The 25,972-nt window shown below is 44.5% G+C and overlaps 1 protein-coding gene across 19 annotated transcripts in view; it reads left to right on the top strand.

Moving 5' to 3' along the window:
* Nucleotides 1–25,424, top strand: part of LOC139747051 (uncharacterized) — a 1,040,326-nt gene extending 1,014,902 nt beyond the window's left edge. For 18 of the 19 annotated variants that reach the window (XM_071658815.1, XM_071658818.1, XM_071658817.1 and 15 more), the window contains 3 exons: nt 18,788–18,854; nt 23,787–23,992; nt 24,643–25,424. In XM_071658815.1, coding sequence (XP_071514916.1) covers nt 18,788–18,854; nt 23,787–23,992; nt 24,643–24,759 — 390 coding nt within the window. In that variant the 3' untranslated portion in view covers nt 24,760–25,424. Of the gene's footprint in view, nt 1–18,787; nt 18,869–23,786; nt 23,993–24,642 lie in introns of those variants that run through there. The other variant, XM_071658807.1, reaches the window with a different exon arrangement.
* Nucleotides 25,425–25,972: the final 548 nt, after the last annotated feature.

Here is a 25,972-nt window from a genome sequence, read left to right as displayed (position 1 = left end):
GTAGACGAACCTTCACTGTACACCATCCACTCTTCTCTGTTCGTACTCGTATACATGCCTTACGCCCTTGAGAAAAACTTCTCACTGCTTCTAGCAGCTTACCATATACTCTTAATACCTTCCACAAAGCATCTCTATCAACCCTATCATATGCCTTCTCCAGATCCATAAATGCCACATACAAATTCATCTGTTTTCTAAATATTTCTCACACACATTCTTCACAGCAAACCACTGATCCACACAGCCACACCGTTCTTTTTATCGCACTAAAAATATCTCTTTCAATTCTGGTCCGTGAAGCATCTCAAAATCTGGAAGCGGTAACCATACATTCATACGTGCAAAAACGCAATTTTTACCTTCATATATTTCTACATCTCATTCACTTCTCACAATGAAATACTACAGTTTAACCCCGCAACAAAATGAATATGTTGGACATAACGATATCGTATTCTCTATCCATGAAACCCTATATTCTGGACATTGCAGAACCTACTTCCCATTAGATCAGGATCTTTAATAGGCGAAGCAGTTAGGTTCCTAGCAAGCAGCTTTTCCATAATCATAGGATCTTATTCATCCCAATACTGCTGCACCTTTCTCATAGCCAGAGTGGAATCAAAAGCTTTCGCTCTCATTACCTCTCCACTTATAACCTTTCCAAATATCTCTCTCCTTCTCTTGTCATGTTGCTACTCTCTATCATACAGTTCTTAATTCGGCAGTGAAATGTTTCCTGTGTTCCAGGCTCACATAACATTAAACTTCTGGCAATTTGAACTTCAGCCACGGGAATTCTCCTTCAACATAATTGTAACTATGATGTCATTATTCACCGGTGGACACTTTCCCTTCCTATGAAATTCGTACGACTGAAGCTGGTGTTGTGTTCACTGCTCATAATTCTGTAAATCAGCGTGTTTAGCTTTACACTGGCATCAAAAGCTGGTGGGATTACATCCGTCAGCAGTGCTGGCACCACAAGCTGGTGGGATTTACATCAGCAGTGTTGGCACCAGAAGTGAAGTATAACATCTCTACAGCTTAAAGTAAAGGTCAAAATATATATGGCAGAACCCTATACCTTGTCTCTCGATACAAGAAGACAAACATACTGCACAGTAGCTGGGGATTTAAGTTATAATAGAGAAAGTGACTAAAAAAAGTTTCTATGGAGATGAAGAACCTGGGAAGAAAATCTCCTGCATAAGCAAATGACTGAACACACTAGAATCAATGGAGCTGATGCATCATCATCATGACATCTTATCTTTACACATAGTAACATAGTAAATGGAAATATCAGATGTGATAAATCACACGGAAAAAAAGTGATCATGTGATATTTATGTTCGATCGTATGGTTGATGAGAATAGATGAAATGATAAGATAAGAAACCTGATTCAAGGACTATATATGATCGTTGAAGCTTCTCAGAGTAAAGGACTGGGGACAAGATCCCCATTCGTCTTCAAAGAAACCGGTAGGGTTCAGTAAAAGATGTTTATAGGCAAAAGAGCTTTGGGTTATAGGCAGCACAGCATGTTATATATAAGACAACCAGCATGTTATATATAAGACAGCAAAGAACGAGCACAACAACATAAGAAGAAGAAAAAAAGAAATTTGGAAACATTATCATGGACGGGTAAGGAAGCAATCCAAAACTTTTCTGTCAGTTTATCACAAGTAAATTATCAGTTAAAGAACAGCTGATCAGATTAAGGAATTCAGAGGAAGAGTTGCAGTGAACGATGTGTGAGGAGATGAACGAGAAGTTCAGAAGTATTTCACAGTGATAGATTCCTTCCATGGATTGAAAATCAGCTTAGTGGAAGGGAACGCGAAGACTGTCAAAGGAGCTCCCTCGAATTGGAGTTCCCTGTGGTGTGCTACAAGGCTGGCACCACTGCTCTTCGTGATCTACGTCAGTCACTTGCCAGAATGACTACTTATACATGGATATGTTTGCAAATGAAATTTATGACGGAAATGAAGAAAGATGAGGACTGAATCAACTTACAAGAGGAGGTGTGAACAGCTCCGTAGCTGCTTTGGTACATGGCATATGAAATACAGTCCAAGTAAATGCAAAGTAATAATGGAACACGGTGACAGGACTCGAAACTAATATCAGGTGTCAGGAAATGATTTGAAGAAATATGTTGAAAGGGGACTTGGGAGTCGATACTGTACTGAACCTGCTGCCAGAGCTTCACCTCATAAGGACTGAGGAGACAGACTGTTTGCCGTCAAAAATTAAAATTGCCTTTAAGCATACGGATAAGAAAATCATCACTGTTCGGGGTGTAAGCTGGCCTAAAAACAAGAACAGGCCTTATAATTTTGGTCACTCTCCATAAAGAAGCATAAAGAAATGATAAAAAAGATGCAGTGGAGGTCCACATAGCTGGCACCAGAATCTAGACAGGTAACTTACATTGAGATGTTGGAGACTATAGACCTGCCTATCGTGGAGGAGAGATGAATACTGGGTGACTCAATCACATATTTCAAGTTCCTTAACTAGTTTGACGATGGCGACTGTAAACAGTTCTTCGAAAGTTACAAAGATAGAGCAAACATAAGCCATAACATGAATTTAGGTTAGGGACTTGTTAGAAAATACGTAAAGAAGTTATTTCATAGCATCTGAATAGTGGGTGAAAGGAGTAACGATGTAATGAAATCCTAAATGCTGATAGTAAACAGGTTTCTAGAAATAGGGTCCTAAGGCTTACTGTACCAGTAGGCTGTATATCTAGGACAGAGAAAAGGTATTTCACACTTCTCAGAAACGAAGAAAAAGAAATCCAGGCGGGTATAAAGGGATTCGTTTTGCTGGATGTAGAGTTACGTCAACAGGAGTTAGTTGAGGTCTCATGTTATATACGCCATTTCCAGGTGGAAAAAGTAACCAGTGGCGTTCCAAGGGGACCACCCTTGTGGCTGATACAATTCCTGTGTTGACTGATTGCTTGAAGGCTGTGAATCGTGCACGAATATATTCGTACGTAAGGCCTAAAACACAAGAGTAATGCGGACAGTTTACGGCTGTGGCAACCTATGAAAAGACTAACACTCCATCATTGCTCATGAACATGGTTCATGAAATACAACCCAGTCAGATGCAAAACCATAAAGATGAGGCATAATTGAATGAGGCAAAGCTGGCTCCTCTTCCACGGAAACAATTACAGGAATCTCGCTGTGAAGGACTTAAAAGTTCATAAAGTCACGGGAAAACCTCATTATAAAAACCGTCGTGGTCACAAATGCTTTACAACATGAATAAAGGGTTATGGAAGTAACTCAGAATACGCAGGCCCACTTAGGTCGCTCAGTTTCAAGAGGCAGACGCTCTAGTTGGAGAAATCCAAACGAGGTTAATAAAATATTGTACCTGAAATAGAGTCATTTTAAAGGCAAAATATAGTTAGCAGTCATGGACTGGCTTATCCCGAAGTGGAAGGATGAAGAACACAAGGGAAATCAGGATTATTGTTTGAATTACTCTGTTTGGTAATGCTGCTTTGGAAATGTATTTGGAGATAAAGAACCAGTCAACTAATGGGATAATCTTAACCAAGAAAGAGAAATCAGAAAAGACGCGAGGAAATAGATTTATAATAAAGAATTACTAGAAATGAAATAAAGTAACTGATAAAGTAGTAATCACGGAAACATTATGAAAATTACCAGATCTTAAGAGACGTTAAGAGATGGGATGGGCCCCACAACTGAAAAACTCCAGAAACACACATACGTTAAGGATAGAACAAGGATGAACGCTCTTCAAAATGCACAAATGAAAACTTAATACATAAACAACAGAAAAATATATTGAAAAATGTGCGTCAAAATATCATTATTCTCTTTGTGTCTTCCTTTCTCATGTCTGACAGTATTACCGGGAATTGGGACAAGAACATTAACACACTCATCCATGATACTGAAGTGTTGGACCTTACATTAAATACTATCACATTACTGTAAAATGAGTCACCTTCTAAAGCTTTTCATGAAATAAATCAACTAAACCTTAACTGTATCTCAAGTGATGAGTTTACCTGAGTCTCTTGGTTTACCTGGCCAGCCTTCGCCTCCCGTTTCAAGTTCATTACTCAGTAATAGATCACTGGAAGCTGCACGATAATGCTGCATCAAACCAAAGTTCTAAACATTGCAGACGTCCTGCTGTATGACATCCAACATATCATAATCATTATAATCAGATTAACAATTGTTCTCTTAGTATTCATGAATATTCAGGTCAATCCAATTCAAATATTATTTTTTTTTCTTTCATCTTTGCCCTTCTTCTCATTCCATTCTATAATATTATGGCATACTCGTGCAAGTTTAGTATCTGATTGATAATGCTGTAAGACTGCTCACTGGCACGGAGATCATTATCATATTCATATAATACGATAAATGAAACAAGAATATTATACTAGACGAAATCTCCTTGTGGATGGGAAGGATACAAACAAGACTTAAACAAAATGATGTGCAACGCTCAAGTCACGAAGTAACATAGCCAAAGTTATTTGTCACAACACATTCCTCTTGTCCCACATTGCCTTACAATTAACTGTAGCAATGAACCTAAGTCGCTGGAGGACTCGGATCCAACATCCACGACTTAATCACCTGGGCCACTGTTTCTGGGCCTGAACACCTGAACTAAAGTCTTCAGAAGAACTGAAGCCAAGTCCGTGGGCCTGATTACGTTATTAAAGTTCTCATACATTTTAGGTACAAATTCCAAAGCCTGATTAGCTGGCTCCAACTGTCAGGAACTGAGTACCTAGCCCAAATGTCCTGGGCTTGATCACTTGGACCCAAATCTCTAGAAGGCTCGTATCTAAGTCTCAGGTCTTCAGCTGCATGGATTTAAATCACCAGAAATAGTGGAACCACTTCAAGGGCTTGAGTACCTAGGCCTAAGATAGTGGAAGACCTTGATGAAGTAATAGGGCCTGAGGACCAGGAACCAAATTTCTGGAAGGCCTAGCTTCAAGTTCTACGGTCAGAGTACCTGGAACGATGTCTTTGGAATGTCTGGATATAAACTGTATGGCCTCAGTATCTAGAGCCATGTTTCTGGAATGCCAGAATCCAATTCCTTTGTGGGGCCTAGATCCATACTCCAAAGCCTTGGAAAGTTTATTTCAAGTTTTTGGAAAATCGACACCCAAGTTCCAGGACTCGAATGTTTGGATCTATGTCTGTATAAGGACTATAACCAAATTTCAAGGCCTGAATTATTAGATCGATGGCACAGGCCTAAGTTTCGGTCCCGTGTAGCTAGATCCAAGTCCCTATATGGTCTGAAAGACAACTTTCAGGCCTCCAGTGCCTGGATCTAACTCTCCAAAAAGTCAAAACCTAAGTTTCAGGGCTGAATCCCTGGATAAATGCCTTTGGAGGGTTTAAACTTAAGTTTCAAGGTTGAAGACCTGGAACAAAATTTCTGGCCCGACTTGGAACGTGGGCCCGAGTCTCAGGTATGAAAGAGCACATCCAGCCACAGCAGAGCAGCGGTTCAACGTGGTTGTTATCAATACTTGCTGAACCCAAGACTTGTAGTAATCATCTTGAAGTCAGTCGTATCATAAGATAATATAGATGATGAATAAAGATCCAAGGTTTGTATGAAATTATGAATCTAGAAAAGTAAGTGAAGAGTGTTAACGGTTGCAAAATAAGGTTGAGCAAATAACGTTGAAAATCCTACTGAAACAGTCTTGAGGTTTTGATACAATGAAATACAGACGGAAATGTCTTATCTTGGGAAGACTTGACAGGCATAGTAAAGAATTAGATAAACAATACAAAGTAACTAATCCCACTTTAGAAAATACTAACAATATCATAACGGATAAAAAGGTCACCGATGACTAAATGAATATAAGGTAGTATAAAGTGACAAAAATTTGTACAAAAAGCAAACAATTACCGTTCAGAAGCAAAACAGAGAAACCTAAAGAGGATGAACTGAGGTGAGCAACATCATCTGCTGCTGGAGGATCATCTTGCAGTGAAAGTTGGAGGTTCGTGAACATGTCCTTGACCACGGGCAGGGGTAAGTGAGCTACTCCAACGCTGACACTGCTGACCACACCAGACCATTGTTACAGGCAAGGAATTGGCCCTCTTGCCAGTCCTCATGCACAGTTGCACCAAAGAAAAAAGTGACCGTCGGAAGTACCTGTAATGCCAGTCTAAAAGCGCCGCCTTCCAGCTGAAGTTGGTACTAGACCTACTATGATGCTAGTTTGCTAGGCGGCCGGATAGGCCATGCAGGTGGAACAAGGCACATCACCTCCCCCTCCTCCGCCTCTGGTTATCAAAGGACAAAGCTTAAAGCGCATTAACGTACGATATCTCCCCGCCTGGTATTGATGATCCGTCTTTTATGTATACAAAAAACATCCTGTATATCAAGCTGAAACATTATGTATATCTAGGAAAAACATCCTGTATATCCAGCAAAAACATCAGGGCTATCAAGCAGAAACATCTTGTATACCAAGCAGAAACATCAGGGCTATCGAGCAAAAACATCCTGTACATCTAGCAGAAACATCCTGTATATCCAGTAATAACATCCTGTATATCTAGAAGAAACATCCTGTACAACTACCAAAAACATCCCATATATCTAGCGGAAACATCCTGTATATCTAGTAGAAACATTCTGTATATCTAGCAAAAGCATCCTGTATATCTTCCAGAAACATCTTGTATTTCCAGCAAAAACATCCTGCATTTCAAGTAGAAACATTCTGTATACCGAACAAAACATCCTGTATATATAGCAAAAACATCTCTTATATTTAGCAGAAACATTCTGTATATCTAGTATCAACATCTTTTATATCTGGTAGAAAATTCTTGCATATCTAGCAAACACATCCTGTATATCTAGTAGACACATCCTGTATATCTAGCAAAAACATATTGTATATCTAGAAGAAACATCCTGGATATCTGGCAGACACATCCTGTGCATCTGGCAGAAACGTCCTGTATATCTAGCAGAAACATTTCGTATATCTAGCAAAAATATCTGGGATATCAACCAGAAACATCCTGGATATCTAGTAGAAACATCCTGTATATCTAGCAGACGCACCCTGTATATCTAGCAGAAACTTCTGGGTTATCAACCAGAAACATCCTGTATTTCTAGCGGAAACATCCTGTATATTTAGCAGAAGCATCCTGTATATCTAGCAGAAACATCGTGTATATCTAGCAGAAACATTTTGTGTATCTAGCAAAAACATCCTTTATATCTGGTAGAAACATCTTGTATATCTAGTAGAACGTCCTGTATATCTAGTAGAAACATCCTGTATATCTAGCAAACACACCTTGTATATCTAGTAGAAACATCCTGTATATCTAGTAGAAACATCCTGTATATCTAGTTGAAACATTCTGTATATTTAGTAGAAACATCCTGTATATCTAGCAAAAACATCCTTTATCTCTAGGGGAAATATCTTGTTTATCTAGTTGAAACGTTCTTTATATCTAGTAGAAACATCCCGTATATCTAGCAAACACAACCTGTATATCTAGTAGAAACATCCTGTATATCTAGCAGAAACATCCAGTATATCTAGCAGAAACATCCTGTATATCTAGTAGAAATATCGTGTGTATGAAGTAGAAACATCGTGTATATCTATTAGAAACATCCTATATATCTAGCAGAAACCGTGTATATCAAGTAGAAACATCTTGTATATCTAGCAGAAACCGTGTATATCAAGAAGAAACATCTTATATATCTAGCAGAAACCGTGTATATCAAGAAGAAACATCTTGTATATCTAGCAGAAACCGTGTATATCAAGTAGAAACATCTTGTATATCTAGCAGAAACCGTGTATATCAAGTAGAAACATCCTGTATATCTAGTAGAAACATCGTGTATATCAAATAGAAACTTCGTGTATATCTAGTAGAAGCATCCTGTATATCTAGCAGAAACATCGTGTATATCTAGCAGAGAACAGGGGCAGCAGCAGCAGCGTGTATGGTGGTGACAACAAGAACAAGAGGAGCATTAGCAACATTGACGTTGGTAGTGACAATATCAACAATAACAACAACAACAACCACAACAACAACAGGAGCAACAGCAGCAGCAGCAGCAGCATTGAAAGTTATGATGACTGCAACAACAACAAAAACAACAACAGGAGCAGCACAGCAGCAGCATAGAAGGCGGTGTTGACAACAGCATCAGCAGCAGCAACAAAAACAGGAACAGCAGTAGCAGCCTCATGGAAGACGGTGGTGACAACAACACAGCAGCAGCAGCAGCAGCAGCTGGGTTAATAAGAGTGGTGGAGGGAACGGTGGTGGTGAGGTTATACGAGCTGGGCTGGTTAACCTACCTTGTACACCCGAGCACCACCTCATGGTCACCAGCCGGGACATAGTCTCAGTGGTCACCAGCCGGGTCATAGTGGCGGTGGTCACAAGCCGGGTCATAGTGGCGGTGGTCACAAGCCGAGTCGGTGGTCACAAGCCGGGTTGGTGGTCACAAGCCGGGTCATAGTGGCGGTGGTCACAAGCCGGGTCATAGTGGCGGTGGTCATAAGCCGGGTCATAGTGCCAGTGGTCACAAGCCGGGTCATAGTGACGGTGGTCACAAGCCGGGTCATAGTGCCAGTGGTCACAAGCCGGGTCATAGTGGCGGTGGTCACAAGCCGGGTCATAGTGGCGGTGGTCACAAGCCGGGTTATAGTGGCGGTGACCACAAGCCGGGTTGGTGATCACAAGCCGGGTCGGTGGTCACAAGCCGGGTTGGTGATCACAAGCCGGGTCGTGGTCACAAGCCGGGTTGGTGATCACAAGCCGGGTCACAGTGGCGGTGGTCACAAGCCGGATCATAGTGGCGGTGGTCACAAGCCGGGTCATAGTGGCGGTGGTCACAAGCCGGATCATAGTGGGGTGGTCACAAGCCGGATCATAGTGAGGGTGGTCACAAGCCGGGTCATAGTGGCGGTGGTCACAAGCCGGATCATAGTGGGGGTGGTCACAGGCCGGATCATAGTGCCAGTGGTCACAAGCCGGGTCACAGTGGCGGTGGTCACAAGCCGGATCATAGTGCCAGTGGTCACAAGCCGGATCATAGTGGGGGTGGTCACAAGCCGGGTCGGTGGTCACAAGCCGGATCATAGTGGGGGTGGTCACAAGCCGGGTCATAGTGGTGGTGGTCACAAGCCGGGTCGGTGGTCACAAGCCGGATCATAGTGGCGGTGGTCACAAGCCGGGTCACAGTGTCGGTGGTCACAAGCCGGGTCATAGTGCCAGTGGTCACAAGCCGGGTCATAGTGTCGGTGGTCACAAGCCGGATCATAGTGCCAGTGGTCACAAGCCGGGTCATAGTGTCGGTGGTCACAAGCCGGGTCATAGTGGCGGTGGTCATAAGCCGGGTCATAGTGGCGGTGGTCACAAGCCGGGTCATAGTGGCGGTGGTCATAAGCCGGGTCATAGTGGCGGTGGTCACAAGCCGGGTCATAGTGCCAGTGGTCACAAGCCGGGTCATAGTGTCGGTGGTCACAAGCCGGGTCGGTGGTCACAAGCCGGATCATAGTGGATGTGGTCATAAGCCGGGTCATAGTGGCGGTGGTCACAAGCCGGATCATAGTGCCCTTGTCACACGCCGTGTCATAGTGGCGGTGGTCACAAGCCGGGTCATAGTGGCGGTGGTCATAAGCCGGGTCATAGTGGCGGTGGTCACAAGCCGAGTCGGTGGTCACAAGCCGAGTCGGTGGTCACAAGCCGGGTTGGTGGTCACAAGCCGGGTCATAGTGGCGGTGGTCACAAGCCGGGTCATAGTGGCGGTGATCACAAGCCGGGTCACAGTGGCGGTGGTCACAAGCCGGATCATAGTGCCCTTGTCACAAGCCGGATCACAGTGGCGGTGATCACAAGCCGGGTCACAGTGGCGGTGGTCACAAGCCGGATCATAGTGCCAGTGGTCACAAGCCGGGTCATAGTGGCGGTGATCACAAGCCGGGTCACAGTGGCGGTGGTCACAAGCCGGATCATAGTGCCCTTGTCACAAGCCGGATCACAGTGGCGGTGATCACAAGCCGGGTCACAGTGGCGGTGGTCACAAGCCGGATCATAGTGCCCTTGTCACAAGCCGGATCACAGTGGCGGTGATCACAAGCCGGGTCACAGTGGCGGTGGTCACAAGCCGGATCATAGTGCCAGTGGTCACAAGCCGGGTTGGTGGTCACAAGCCGGGTCATAGTGACGGTGGTCACAAGCCGGGTCATAGTGGCGGCGGTCACAAGCCGGGTCATAGTGGCGGTGGTCACAAGCCGGGTCATAGGGGCGGTGGTGACAAGCCGGGTCATAGTGGAACATCCTCCAAGATGACCTCTTCTTCCAACCCGTGGTTCCTGTTCTGTGGCCATTCAAGCAAGGGATCAGGCATAACGGGCTTGGAAAAAACTTCATCCTGACTCTCTTTCAGCATTTCTCACTGCCCGTAATAATTGCAAGTACCTTATCCGTGAGGCAAAGTGTTACTTTACTCAAAGAAAGAGCGATAACTTGTGGTTCACCGATAGGTCTATCTGGTCTCTAACTAAGGGCATCGCTAATAATTCTGCCGATCGACCTTTCCTTTACTTTTCCGTTCTGACGGCACAATAGCTGTCTCTCCTGTAGACAAAGCAATCTTCTTTGGTTTCCGTTTCTCCTGCAATTATACCCTGGATGACCCTAACATTGCTTTACCCCCTGATGCCTCCTCTTACTAATCCTAGGCCCCCCCCCCCCCCCGTAATCTCTTTTCGGACTGTCCTAAAAGCACTTTTCTCTCTGAACACAAGCAAGGCTTATGGTCCTGGTGTCATCTAACCCCGTGTGTGAGCCTCCGAGCTTGCACTTGTGCTTGCTCCTCTGTCCCAACTCTGCTTAAAAACTAGAACTCTTCCCACTTCTTGGAAGCATGCGTTGGTAAACCCCATCCTTAAGAAAGGTGACTATTCTAACCCCTCTACCTATCGTCCTGTTGCTTTGATATTTATCTTTCAAAGTCTTTGAATCCCTCCTCAACTCCCATATCTTCACACATCTTGAATCTCATAGTCTTCTATCTGATTATCAGCACGGCTTATGCGAGAAAAGATCCACTAGTGATGTTCTTTCTTATCTTACTAATGTCTTTTGATAGAGTTTGGTATCAGAGTCTCGTCTCTAAGCTCCCTCCTCTGGCTTCCCTCCCTCACTTTGCTCCCTCACATCTAGCTTCCTCTCCGGCCTATCTTTCTCATTGGTTGTTGATGAATCAACCTTCCCACCCACTACCCAACTCCAACCCCTTCTCCATCGACAGTGGTGTCACTCAAGGTTCTGTCCTCTCCCCTACACATAACCAAATGCACTCATACGCTAACGTCATTCGATTCTGCTCCTCCTTCTCATCCGATCTGCATCTCGTCTCGACATAACTTCCTCAATAAATTCAAGCCTTGGACAGAATATCTCAGAGGGGCAGATGAAATCTGGTAAAGTCTAATGCCTCCAAGACCCAGTTTCCACCTATCTCTCTATCGAAAACTCCTGACAATCTTTTTTCTTTTAACGGTACTGTAACTCCACCTCTTGACTCAGTGAACATACTCGTGTAATATCCACTCTTTTTTGGAAAGCCTACTTGACGAAAATAATTAAGTCTGCCTCCAAGAAACTGGGAGTCCTTAGTAGGAGTCGAAATTTCTTTTCTTTTGAGCAGTTGCTCCGTTTATACAAAGGAATATCCGTCCTTGCATGGAGTACTGCTCTCACATCTGGGATGGTTCCAAGCTCTGCATCCTTACTTGACAGAGTTAAGTCGTAAGTGGTCCGATTCATAAAGTGTCCCAGGCTAACTTGCAAACTTGATCCTCTTGCCTTACGCCGCAATGTTGGTTCACTTTCCCTCTTCCATAAGTATTACCTTGGTTTTTGCTTCCGAGAAGTGGCTGCTTGTGTGCTAGACCACGCAATACTTGGCAAGTTACTGCATCACATGATTATTGTATGGCCGTTGGCAACTCAAGGGTGGGCCGTTTTGATAACTGTTTCTTACCCTACACCTCGAAGCGTTGGAACTCTTTACCTTCTCATGTCTTTCCCAGTAACTATCATCTGGCACACCTTGTAAACACTTTTCCCTGTCTTTTCTTTTTCTATTTCACAATCCTCTTTATTTCAAGGAAGCCCCGGCCTTGATGTGGACTTTTGTCAGGGACAGGAACCTTCTGCGTGAAAAAAGAAAAAATCACCAACCGGGATATAGTAGTACTCCCACCACCCGGGATATAGTGGCACTCCCACCACCCGGGATATAGTGGTACTCCCACCACCCGGGATATAGTGGCACTCCCACCACCCGGGATATAGTGGCACTCCCACCACCCGGGATATAGTGGTACTCCCACCACCCGGGATATAGTGGCACTCCCACCACCCGGGATATAGTGGCACTCCCACCACCCGGGATATAGTGGCACTCCCACCACCCGGGATATAGTGGTACTCCCACCACCCGGGATATAGTGGCACTCCCACCACCCGGGATATAGTGGTACTCCCACCACCCGGGATATAGTGGTACTCCCACCACCCGGGATATAGTGGCACTCCCACAACCCGGGATATAGTGGTACTCCCACCACCCGGGATATAGTGGCACTCCCACAACCCGGGATATAGTGGCACTCCCACAACCCGGGATATAGTGGCACTCCCACCACCCGGGATATAGTGGCACTCCCACCACCCGGGATATAGTGGTACTCCCACCACCCGGGATATAGTGGTACTCCCACCACCCGGGATATAGTGGCACTCCCACAACCCGGGATATAGTGGCACTCCCACAACCCGGGATATAGTGGCACTCCCACCACCCGGGATATAGTGGCACTCCCACCACCCGGGATATAGTGGTACTCCCACCACCCGGGATATAGTGGTACTCCCACCACCCGGGATATAGTGGCACTCCCACAACCCGGGATATAGTGGCACTCCCACCACCCGGGATATAGTGGCACTCCCACCACCCGGGATATAGTGGCACTCCCACCACCCGGGATATAGTGGTACTCCCACCACCCGGGATATAGTGGTACTCCCACCACCCGGGATATAGTGGTACTCCCACCACCCGGGATATAGTGGTACTCCCACCACCCGGGATATAGTGGCACTCTCACTAGTCGAGGTGTAGTGGCAGTGTTCACCAGCCTGGTCGCAGTAGCACTCTTAATAGCCAAAATATAGTGGCACTCTCACCAGACGGGTCATAAGGGCAGTGTTCACCAGGCAGGGCCCAGTGGCTGTGTTCATTAGCAGGGGCATGGTGGCAGTGCTCATTATTAGTGGCATAGTGGTAGTGTTCACCATCCGATACACAGTGGCGGTGCTCACCATCTAGGACATTGTGGCAGTGCTCGCCATCCTGGACATGTGGCGGTGCTCACCACCCTGGACACAGTAGCAGTGCTAACCAACTGGCCCGTAGTGGCAATGCTCACCAACTGGGGCATCGCATAGTGCTCACCATCCGGGACACAGACGCAATGCTCACCATCCGGGACATAGTGGCAGTGCTCACAATCTGGGACAGTGGAAGTGCCCACCATGGATGGCCATGTGTTTCTAGATTGTAGAGGGAGGCCCATGGCGGCCTGCTGAGCATCTGCATGATGGACAAAGTTACTCTGGCTAATGTGACAACACACACACACACACACACACACACACACACACACACACACACATAAGGCCAACTACATACTCAGAAGAGAGAGAGAGAGAGAGAGAGAGAGAGAGAGAGAGAGAGAGAGAGAGAGAGAGAGAGAGAGAGAGAGAGAGAGAGAGAGAGAGAGAGAGAGAGAGAGAGAGAGAGAGAGTAGCTCACGTTACCCACAAGAAAAAGGTAAGAATTATCGAGGTAATCCTTAACCCTGCAACTATTGACTATTACAGTAACGATCTATCATACTGCTGCGATTGATCTAGACCACAGGATAAAGGTTGGCAGTGTAGGGAAGAATGGCTAGCGATAGGACAATGTTAGTATTATAACCGAATATCTGGCATCTTCACAATAGTGGCTTTACTTAACCACAAGACAATGGACAATGTTAGTAGTATAACAGAATATCTGGCATCTTCACAATAGTGGCTTTACTTAACCACAAGACCTGACGCTCGCACGGTGATTGGCGGACGCGAGTGACGTCATGTGTGACGAAAAGCTATAAGACTAGCGGGAAGCGCATGATGAGAACCATTACTGATTCTAAGGCGGAGACTTTCTGTCGTGGGTATTCATAATTCTTCCTATTTTCAAGGTAAGAGAAATCAACGTGAAGTTTTACGCATGTGAACGTGGAGGGCAGGAGAAATGATATTCGAGAGTGTGACCAACGAAGGAATTATGTTGTCACGACCATCTGTAGATTAGGGAGTCTTCATTCTAATCATCTAAGTGTTGCTGGCTATCCATTACCTGTGGCAAACACGGCAATAATTTCAGACAGTTATCTGTTGTACAAAATTGGTCAGGTTAGCAGTCCTTCTTGGGCTTAAGTGATAATGTTTTAACAGCTTAGATCACGGGCAGAATCCACCCCACGTTAGATTAAGGCCGGAATCAACCTCACTTAAGATAAGGGCAGGAATCCACCTCACGTTAAATCAGGGTCGTGACCCACCTCACGTTATTGCAGTGCCAGGGACCCACCTCAGATCCGGCCATTGGTGGAATATTGCAGCTGCCAGGCGTGCAAGAGGTTGTTGGATGTGAATGCGTCGAGAGGGGTAAACGTTGGGATGTCTGATCACCTCTTGGTGATGGCGAGTGTGAAAGATTAAAGTGACTTTAAGAAAAGAAGAAATGACATGGGTGGGAAAAAAGTGGTGACAGTGAGGGAGCTTGGAAAAGAGGTTTGTGAGCAGAATACAAAAATAGAGTGAAGAGTGGCACAAGATAGAGGATAATGAGAGAGGAGTGGAAGATCTTTAGGGAAGCAGCGCTTACATTTACGGGTGAAGTGCGTGGTATGCGGTAGGAGGGATGTAGGCATATGAGAAAGTGTAAAAAGTGGCAGAACAAGGTTAATTTGCTTGAAAAAGAGAAAGAGGTATATGGATATTATTTGTAAGGAAGGAGAGCGGATACTGGGAAGTCTACGATAAAAAAGTGGCAAGTCACGAGAAAATGCAGAAATTGTAAGAAGAGGGCAGATGAAAGATGGGGTGAGAGAGCAGCAGCAAACTTCAGGAAGAATACAAAAAATGTTGGAAGGAGGTTAATAGTGTGAGGATAACGAAAGAACGAATGAGTTAGTGCGAAAAGCAGAAGGGAAAGTGGTAACAGGCAAAGAAAGGGTGGAAGAGGATATTTTGAAGGACTGTTGAACGTGTTGGATGATGGGGGTTGTGGACGAATTGGTATGCTGATAGGGAGAGTCATGATGAATGGTTTGATGAGAGGAAGTTGGTGTTGAAATGCCCGCATAAGATGAAGTGTGTTGCAGCAGCATGAGTGGATGGAACTGCAATTGAGTTGCTCACGAAGGGAGGTGATGGTGTTACTTATTGATTGGTCAGGGATATCATGTCTGTATGGCCCAAGGTGAGGTTCCCTGAAGACAAAAGGAGTGCCTGCACTATCGCGCTATTATACTGTGGCAAGGGAAATGAATATCAATTTAAACTACAGAAGTATAAGTATGTTGAATATATTTGGAAAAGCTGTATGAGAGAGTGGTGGACGAGTGGGTGGTAGAATGCACAGAGCATCAGATTGGGAAGGAGCTATGTGATTAGCTTCACAAGTAGTGGAGGATGTGTGGATCAGGCGTCTGCTTTGGAAAATGCATGAGAAATACCTGGAAAAGAGAAGGATTTCCATGTAGCATTTATGGATCAGGAGAAAGCGTATGATAGGTTTGACAAAGATGTCTTGTGGAAGGTGCTACAAATATACGATGCTGGAGAAAAGCTGCCAGATGCTGTGCGTAGTTTTAAGGGGAGGTAAAGTGAATCGGACTGGATGAGTACTTAGGGTACCTTGTTCCAGATGAAGTAAGTTTGCGTCAAGGGTGTATGGCGTCACCATAGCTGTTTAATATGTTTATGGATGAGGTGGTGAAGGAGGTACATGCGAGGGTCTTACAGAGAGGGGCGGATCTATAGCATGCTGGAGTTGGGTAGGGGGCTGGGAGATAAGCCATTTGCTGCTTACAGATAAGGCTCACGAGGCAAGCTTGAGGGAGAGAATACAGAAGCTGGTGTCTAAGTATGAGTGCGTGTGAAAGTCGAGTCATCATGATTAACTTAAAGTAATGAAGTGTTGCAGGGAGGGGGGGGGAGAGACAGGGGGATTGAGAGCGAGTCTGAATGGAGAGAACCTGAAGGAAATGTAGTGCTTTAAGTAACTGGGAATGGCTATGGCAGCAAATGGAACCACTGGAGCTGTAATAAGTCAAGTGTGGGCTAGAAGTCAAAGTCCCTGGTGTACTGGAGTATGTGGAGACAAAGATCACCATCCCTTAGGGTAAATATGAGTATGTCTAAAGGTATATTGGTCCCGAAGGTGTCCTGGATGTGTCTTGTGCAAGAGACCGAAAAGAGTCAATATGAGAGAAATGAATTCCTAGGAGACCACACAACTCTTACATCACCACCATTCACCAAACGTTTACGCTTTGAAATGTCGAAGACTATAGCTCTCAGCCTAAGCTATTCATGAATTATTCTGTATTATCAAAACTAAGGTAATAATTCTAAGGCCAAAACAAAACAGTAAAAAGACTGCTAATCGACAGTCTGGCCTTGTTTTGAGAAAGAATAACACAGGGTGAAGGCATGTACAGAGCATAAGATTGGGGAAGAGCAGTGTGGTTTCAGAAGTGGTAGAGGATGTGTGGATCATGTGTTTGCTTTGAAGAATGTATGTGAGAAATACTTAGAAAAGCAAATGGATTTGTATGTAGCATTTATGGATCTGGAGAAGGCATATGATAGAGTAGATAGAGATGCTCTGTGGAAGGTATTAAGAATATATGGTGTGGGATGGAAGTTGTTAGAAGCAGTGAAAAGTTTTTATCGAGGATGTAAGGCATGTGTACGTGTAGGAAGAGAGGAAAGAGATTGGTTCTCAGTGAATGTAGGTTTGCGGCAGGGGTGTGTGATGTCTCCATGGTTGTTTAATTTGTTTATGGATGGGGTTGTTAGGGAGGTGAATGCAAGAGTTTTGGAAAGAGGGGCAAGTATGCAGTCTGTTGTAGATGAGAGAGCTTGGGAAGTGAGTCAGTTGTTGTTCGCTGGTGATACATCGCTGGTGGCTGATTCGGATGAGAAACTGCAGAAGCTGGTGACTGAGTTTGGTAAAGTATGTGACAGAAGAAAGCTGAGAGTAAATGTGAATAAGAGCAAGGTTATTAGGTACAGTAGGGTTGAGGGACAAGTCAACTGGGAGGTAAGTTTGAATGGAGAAAACTGGAGGAAGTGAAGTGTTTTAGATATCTGGAAGTGGATTTAGCAGCAGATGGAACCATGGAAGCGGAAGTGATTCATAGGGTGGGGGAGGGGGCGAAAAGTTCTGGGAGCGTTGAAAAATGTGTGTGAATTGGAATAGTGTGAATTGGAACGATGTGGTATACCGGGGTCGACGTGCTGTCAATGGAGTGAATCAGGGCATGTGAAGCGTCTGGAATAAACCATGGAAAATTTTGTGGGGCCTGGATGTGGAAAGGGAGCTGTGGTTTCGGTGCATTATACATGACAGCTAGAGACTGAGTGTGAACGAATGTGGCCTTTGTTGTCTTTTCCCAGCGCTACCTCGCGCACATGCGGGGGGAGGGGGTTGTCATTTCATGTGTGGCGGGGTGGCGACGGAATGAATAAGGGCAGACAGTATGAATTATGTACATGTGTACATATGTATATGTCTGTGTGTGTGTATATATATGTATACGTTGAGATGTATAGGTATGTATATGTGCGTGTGTGGACGTGTATGTATATACATGTGTTTGTGGGTGGGTTGGGCCATTTTTTCGTCTGTTTCTTTGCGCTACCTCGCTAACGCGAGAGACAGCGACAAAGTATAAATAAATAAAATAATATATATATATATATATATATATATATATATATATATATATATATATATATATATATATATATATATATTGTCATCCCTGGGGATAGGGGAGAAAGAATACTTCCCACGTATTCCCTGCGTGTCGTAGAAGGCGACTAAAAGGGGAGGGAGCGGGGGGGACTGGAAATCCTCCCCTCTTGTTTTTTTTTTAATTTTCCAAAAGCAGGAACAGAGAAGGGGGCCAGGTGAGGATATTCCCTCAGAGGCCCAGTCCTCTGTTCTTAACGCTACCTTGCTAATGCGGGAAATGGCGAATAGTTTGAAAGAAAGAAAGAATATATATTGTGTGTATGTGTTATATTGTGTCATTGGACTCGGCCAACATATGGTCATGCCGCATTTGAGAAATCACCATAAGCGAGGCTATCATCGTCATCTGACGAAAGGGGGTACAGTCTCGCCAAGAAACTGCTCGCTTCATAAGGTTGCATCAGTTGCTTGCATGTAATTGGAACCCAGACTCGATGCTACAGACGACCCGAAAATGGGTTACTGAGGTTATATAATTAAGATTTTAAATGTTGTTTTCTTTAGAAGATATGGTTCTGTATCAATGTATCTTACAGGAGACAGCAAATCGCCATAATCTACTGGTCTCCGTCCAGCAGACGACAAGAATGCGGCTCCTTCTAGGTAGGTATGAACAGGTGAGGCCCAGCCGTACTCCCAACACCATCCACCCACAAATCTAAGACCGGGCAATTTCACCGACGATAATAAGTTACTACAGGCGGTACCTGGTGATGAACAGACACCTTAGGGATTGCAGAGGAGAGATGAGTGCAGAGCAAATGACTTTGTACAGAAGGATACAGGGAGTAGAGATGCAATGATAGGAACACATTGACCGTAACTTGTAATGTCGTGGTGCCTGCTCCTGACCTTATATTTTGCTAAGTGGTATTATCATTATCATTCATTTCGAAAGAACTTGTATTTGTTTCCTTTTTTCTCCTACGAATATATGAGCTAAATTCATTGTTCTTCTGATTTATACCAAATTGTTAGAATTAATGACAAGTGATTCTTTTCAACTTTTTCTCGAGTTATTCCCTTTATTTCAGTTTTCTTGTCTCATTTTGTAAGCGGATCTCTTCCCTAACCAGTTGATTGACAAAGTTGTACTGGGTATCAAAGAGCAGAGAAACAGTGGTCTTGCCCATCGACATATATTTTTTTTGCTTTGTTTTGGCCACAGTTTTAGGTTTTTCATAGTATTTTATAAGGTAAGTGGTAAAACAACCTTAATGTCCATGAGTGATAACTCTTACGCTTTATACTCATCAATAACTGTTATCTTATGACTAACTCTGTCCTCCCAGGAACGCTTATGTTGACATCAGTGTCTGCACAAGTGCTGGCATTTATGTTGGCACCAGATTTTGCATCATTACTGGTGAATGTGTTTGATAACAAAGTAACAGATGTAAGGTTAAACATTTAAGTCGGGGAATTATGCGAAATGAGATTCATAACAAAGTGGTTTAGTGAAGAGAGGTGGGTGTTAAGAGCCGTTTGTTAGATGAAATATGACTAAGCGATTGGAGCTAATGGTAATGCAGTTGAATTTCTTAGGAAAGGAGGTTACTGTGTGTGTTGTCGACTGGTTAGCTAGGATTTTCAGTGTATGTACGGATCGTGCTGAAGTGCCTGAAGATTAGCGGAATGTATTTATGATGCCAATCTTTAAGGCAAGGGGAACAAAGCTGAGGTATAAATTTACCGATTGTAACTCGTTAGTCGTACGGAAGAGTGGTAATTGAAAGGGTAGTGGTATGCAAAACGCATCAGACTGACGAGGTAAAATGCTGTTTCTGAAGTTGTGGAGGATGAATGGATCAAGTCTTTGTTTTCAAGAATGTGTGAGAAACAAAAGAATTTGTATGTGGCATTTATGGATCTGGTGAAAACATATGATAGGGTTGATCGAGACCGTTTGTGAAGGGTGTTTAAAATACATAGAGGGAGAAACACTATTAGAATCAGAGGAGTCTTTAACAAGAGAGAAAGGCATACGTGCGTGTAGGCTGTGGAGAGGGTAAGTGGTTCCAGGTGAAGGTGGGTCTGTAACCGGGGTGTGTGATGTTACCTTCTTTGTTTTGTTTTAATCTGTTTATAGATAGGGTGGTGAGGGAGGTAAATGCAAGGGTTCTAGATATTGGTTGGGGGGGGGGGGGGGTGATTCAGTAATTTGCTGATAACACGGCGCTGGTAGCAGAGTCGAGTGGGAAAATGTAAAGGTTGGTGTCTGGATTTTGGAGGCGTGTGAAAGTACAAAGTTGAGAGTAAATGTGAATAAAAGCAAGCTTATTTAGTTGAGTAGTAAAATAAAAAAGGTTGAGTTGTCGGATGTGAGTTTGGATGGCGAAAACTTATAGAAAAGGAAGTATTTTAGATGTCTGGGAATGGACACATCACTGAATGGATCCGTGGGAGCTGAGGTAAGTCATTTCGGGTGGGTGAGGGGGCAAAGGTCCACATAGCATTCAGGAATGTGTGGAAAGAAAGGTTATGTGTAAGAGAGTAAAGATGAGTAAGTTTGAAAGTATAGTAAATCCTGACAGTGCTGTATGGGAGTGAGACATGGACTATAAAAGAAAATGTACGGAAGGGAGTAAATGTGTTGACAATGAAATGTCCGAGAACGGTCTATGGTATGAAGAGGGTTGGTCGAGAAAGAAATTACAGGGTTAGAGAGAGGTATGGTAATAAGAAGAGTTTGGTTGAGAAAGCTGAAGAGTGTGTGCTACATTGTTTTGCCCACATGGAAAGAACGAGTGAGAAGTTGAGAAAGATGATACTTATGTTAGAAGTGGAGGGGACGCGGAGAAGGGAGAGACCGAATTGCAGATGGAAGGACGAAGTGATACAGATGTTGAATGGTAGAGTCCTGAACGTACAAGATGGTGAATGGTCAGCAAGGGATTAAGTGAACTGGTGCGATATGGTAAGCAGAATACGACGTGCTGTCAATGGGCTGATCCGAGGCATATGACGTAGTCGGTGGAAAAAACGAAGAGGTCTACGGGGTCCGGTAGTGGAGTGGGGGCTGTGGTATTAGTGCATCACACAGGACAAGTGGTGAATGGATATGAACGAATGACGCCTTTTCTTCGTTGGTTCTTGTGCTATCTCGAAAACAAAAGAATTATTATTATTGTAATCATTATCATATTGACTGCAATTATCGTTGATTTGACACAATTATCATTACTCTGACTGGTACTATCGATATCATAATCATTATTGTTATTGTTATCATACTTGTTTGCAGTTTCTCCTCCCTCCATGTACCTCATCTTCCTCCCTTATGTGCCTCATATTTCATCCTCCATGTGCCTCATCTTCCATCCTCCATGTGCCTCATCTTCCATCCTCCATGTCCTTCACCTTCCATCCTCCATGTGCCTCTTCTTCCATCCTCTATGTGCCTCCTCTTCCATCCTCCATGTGCCTCATCTTCCATCCTATATGTGCCTCCTCTTCCATCCTCCATGTGCCTCATCTTCCATCCTCCATGTGCCTCAACATCCATCCTCCATGTGCCTCCTCTTCCATCCTCCATGTGCCTCCTCTTCCATGCTCCATGTGCCTCATCTTCCATCCTCCATGTGCCTCATCTTCCATGCTCCATGTTCCTCATCTTCCATCCTCCATGTGCCTCATCTTCCATCCTCCATGTGCCTCATCTTCCATCCTCCATGTCCTTCACCTTCCACCCTCCATGTGCCTCATCTTCCATCCTCCATGTGCCTCATCTTCCATCCTCCATGTGCCTCATCTTCCATCCTCCATGTGCCTCAACATCCATCCTCCATGTGCCTCCTCTTCCATCCTCCATGTGCCTCGTCTTCCATCCTCCATGTGCCTTATCTTCCATCCTCCATGTCCTTCACCTTCCACCCTCCATGTGCCTCATCTTCCAACCTCCATGTGCCTCATCTTCCATCTTCCATGTGCCTTATCATCCACTCTCCATGTGCCTCATCTTCCATCCTCCATGTGCCTCATTTTTCATCCTCCATTTGCCTCATCTTCCATCCTCCATGTGCCTCATCTTCCATCCTCCAATTGCCTCATCTTCCATCCTCCATGTCTCTCATCTTCCATCCTCCACGTCCCTCCTCTTCCATCCTCCATGTGCCTTATCATCCACCCTCCATGTGCCTCATCTTTCATCCTCCATTTGCCTCATCTTCCATCCTCCATGTGCCTCATCTTCCATCATCCATGTGCCTCATCTTCCATCCTCCATGTGCCTCATCTTCCATGCTCCATGTGCCTCATCTTCCATGCTCCACGTGCCTCATCTTCCATCCTCCATGTGCCTCATCTTCCATCCTCTATGTGCCTCATCTTCCATGCTCCATGTGCCTCATCTTCCATCTTCCATGTGCCTCATCTTCCATCCTCCATGTGCCTCATCTTCCATGCTCCCTGTGCCTCATCTTCCATCCTCCATGTGCCTCATCTTCCATGCTCCATGTGCCTCATCTTCCATGCTCCATGTGCCTCATCTTCCTTCTTCCATGTGCCTCATCTTCCATCCTCCATGTGCCTCATCTTCCATGCTCCATGTGCCTCATCTTCCATGCTCCATGTGCCTCATCTTCCATGCTCCATGTGCCTCCTCTTCCATCCTCCATGTGCCTCATCTTCCATCCTCCATTTGCCTCCTCTTCCACCCTCCATGTGCCTAATCTTCCATGTGCCTCATCTTCCATCATCCATGTGCCTCATCTTCCATGCTCCATGTGCCTCATCTTCCATCCTCCATGTGCCTCATCTTCCATGCTCCACGTGCCTCATCTTCCATCCTCCATGTGCCTCATCGTCCATCCTCTATGTGCCTCATCTTCCATGCTCCATGTGCCTCATCTTCCATCTCCCATGTGCCTCATCTTCCATCCTCCATGTGCCTCATCTTCCATGCTCCCTGTGCCTCATCTTCCATCCTCCATGTGTCTCACCTTCCATGCTCCATGTGCCTCATCTTTCATCTTCCATGTGCCTCATCTTCCATCCTCCATGTGCCTCATCTTCCATCCTCCATGTGCCTCATCTTCCATGCTCCCTGTGCCTCATCTTCCATGCTCCATGTGCCTCATCTTCCATCCTCCATGTGCCTCCTCTTCCATCCTCCATGTGCCTCATCTTCCATGCCCCATGTGCCTCATCTTCCATCCTCCATGTGCCTCATCTTCCATGCTCCATGTGCCTCATCTTCCATGCTCCCTGTGCCTCATCTTCCGTCCTTCATGTGCCTCATCTTCCACGCTCCATGTGCCTCATTTTCCATCCACCATGTGCCTCATCTTCCATGCCCCATGTGCCTCATCTTCCATCCTCCATGTGCCTCATCTTCCATCCTTCATGTGCCTCCTCTTCCATCCTCCATGTGCCTCATCTTCCATGCTCCATGTGCCTCCTCTTCCATCCCCCATATGAATCATCTTCCATCCACCATGTGCCTCATCTTCCATCCACCATGTGCCTCATCTTCCATCCTCCATGTGCCTCATCTTCCATCCTCCATGTGCCTTAGCATTGTACCTTGACCGTCAGTGTGGCTGCTGCTGGTGGCAGTGGCCTCAGTGAGCGGGCAAGAGGTGTTGCCTCTTCTGGAAGAGGTGCCTCAAACATCATTCTCTTGCCTGGACCGACCATACGGATACTACGCCGACGTCGAGGCCAACTGCCAGGCATTCCATGTTTGTCTGAACAACCTCAAGTGGTCCTTCCTCTGCCCCAACCAGACACTCTTCAACCAGGTATGCTTATTGCTACAGCTAAGTGTGTTGACTATACTGTATTTGATGGATGTACATACGTCTTTTTTTGTCAAACGTGTGTTTTACATAATATGCAAAATTCTTGTTCCTAAACATATTACACCCGTAGGAATTCTCCAATACGTAGTTGTCTGGTAAACTGCTTCCAATTTTATATTTAGTCCCTTTGGCTTGTAGCTGCCTTCCATACCCTGCAATCTGCTCTCAAGCCGTAAAGTTTGTGCCCAGCTCTTACAGTGTAATCATCTCATTCTTAAATCCTTTAGCCTACTGGCCTTATTACCTATACCCCTGTCCTCTGTCCTGTTTCCTGCAACATGATGTGTATTTCTTTTCTGTACCTGTGGTCTTGGTCTGCAGCAAGCTTCTTTTCTCTTTCCTCCATATCATTAATTTGTCTTTAAATCCATCCGTGGTGTGCAACCTACCAACACTTATACTCTTGCTCTCTAACTTCATATTACCGGCAACGTTAATGACAGTTTTGTAAGGTAATCCCTAGCTATAACCTGCCACACTCGCGACTCCATTGTCTAGCTTGCCATACCACACCTGTTACCTCAGAGCCTATCACTTTTTATGAACAATTTCCTTATTTGTATCATAGTCCAGCGTGTACTTCTCTGCAGGAGTACCTCGTGTGTGACCACGCCATCAACGTAGACTGTTCTCAAGCATCGTCCTTATACACCCTCAATGACAACTTCGGCATTGGAAGTGAAGGCACCGAGGCTCCTTCTGAGTAATTCTCAATTTACGGTGTAAGTGACCTACTGTTATATGGCGGAAGAAAATACCCAGCCTTTATACATCTATTTCTTCTTGACTATAATTTTGAAATTAGGTTTGAAGTTTCATCCAACATGTGTGTGTTACCCTCTTAATAAATTTGGGTGCTAGATACAGTAATGAAGGCCACAACTCGATACAATTTGATCAAGTAAATTTTGTGTTAGCCAACTGTCACTTTCCTGCAGACCACTCATTACCACCCAACACAGGAGCACTAACTCTCAGTAGTCTGTGCAAATAGACATTTCTTTAAGAAAGAAAACCATTCTAATGATCGACTGTTATGCAAATATTTTGTACTGATTATGTTAGCTGCACGACTGGATCCTTTAAACAAAAAGCCAACCACTGGCATCCTTCCATGATGTATATTATACTATTAGTGTCCCTGTTAGTTATTCACAAGTTACTGGGATGTTTTCCCAGTGTCCCTGCTGATGCACCACTGGTGCTACCCTTACCATCATCTTGTGCAGCTTTCATTATGTGAAGCTTGAGTGTAGTATCTTATTACATCTCTCTAGTCGCAAAACATTTAAACCAATTTGTACCTAAACCTGGACATACGTTCAGTGTATTTATAATGTAATTTTGTAATAATAAATTGTAATAGATCTCATCAGCTCTCTACCATTACCCTTGTGTGTCTTCAATTACCAAAACAGGCATATGGGTAGAGTATTTTACATTCATGGGCTTCATATCTTAAACACTCTACAATACAATTTCTTGGAATTTTCAATGGTCGCTTCGTTCTCTATTTCTTCACTGAAATTCCATTTGTCCACATTGCTTTATTCATTTACGACCTATTTCTAGGACACATCCTTTTTAGTTTTGTGTGATATTCTCTAGTTGATCAGTTTCTCTCATTTTCAAAGAGGAGCTCAACATCATCATTAATTTCACTGTGTTGAAAAGTTATTATATTTTTCCTTCCGTTCTGGGTTGTTGTGGGCAAATCTATTACAACCATCTTTTCCTGACTGTTCGGGTTCCTTATAGTGCCAGACTTATAAGAGGGCAAAAGGGCAATTGCCCCAGGACCCCTGCCGGGGGGCTCTACCCAAAAGCAATGATCAAAAAATTGGTTTATTGAGCCAGTTTCTCGACTGAACTTTTGGCCAACTGTTTCATGCAAGTAGGATGTTCCTAAGACGCAATTAA

This window comes from Panulirus ornatus, chromosome 67 (genome assembly GCF_036320965.1).
Source record: "Panulirus ornatus isolate Po-2019 chromosome 67, ASM3632096v1, whole genome shotgun sequence".
NCBI lineage: Eukaryota > Metazoa > Arthropoda > Malacostraca > Decapoda > Palinuridae > Panulirus > Panulirus ornatus.
The sequence above is the reverse complement of the archived record's forward strand: the minus strand, read 5'-3'. Positions and strand labels throughout refer to the sequence as shown.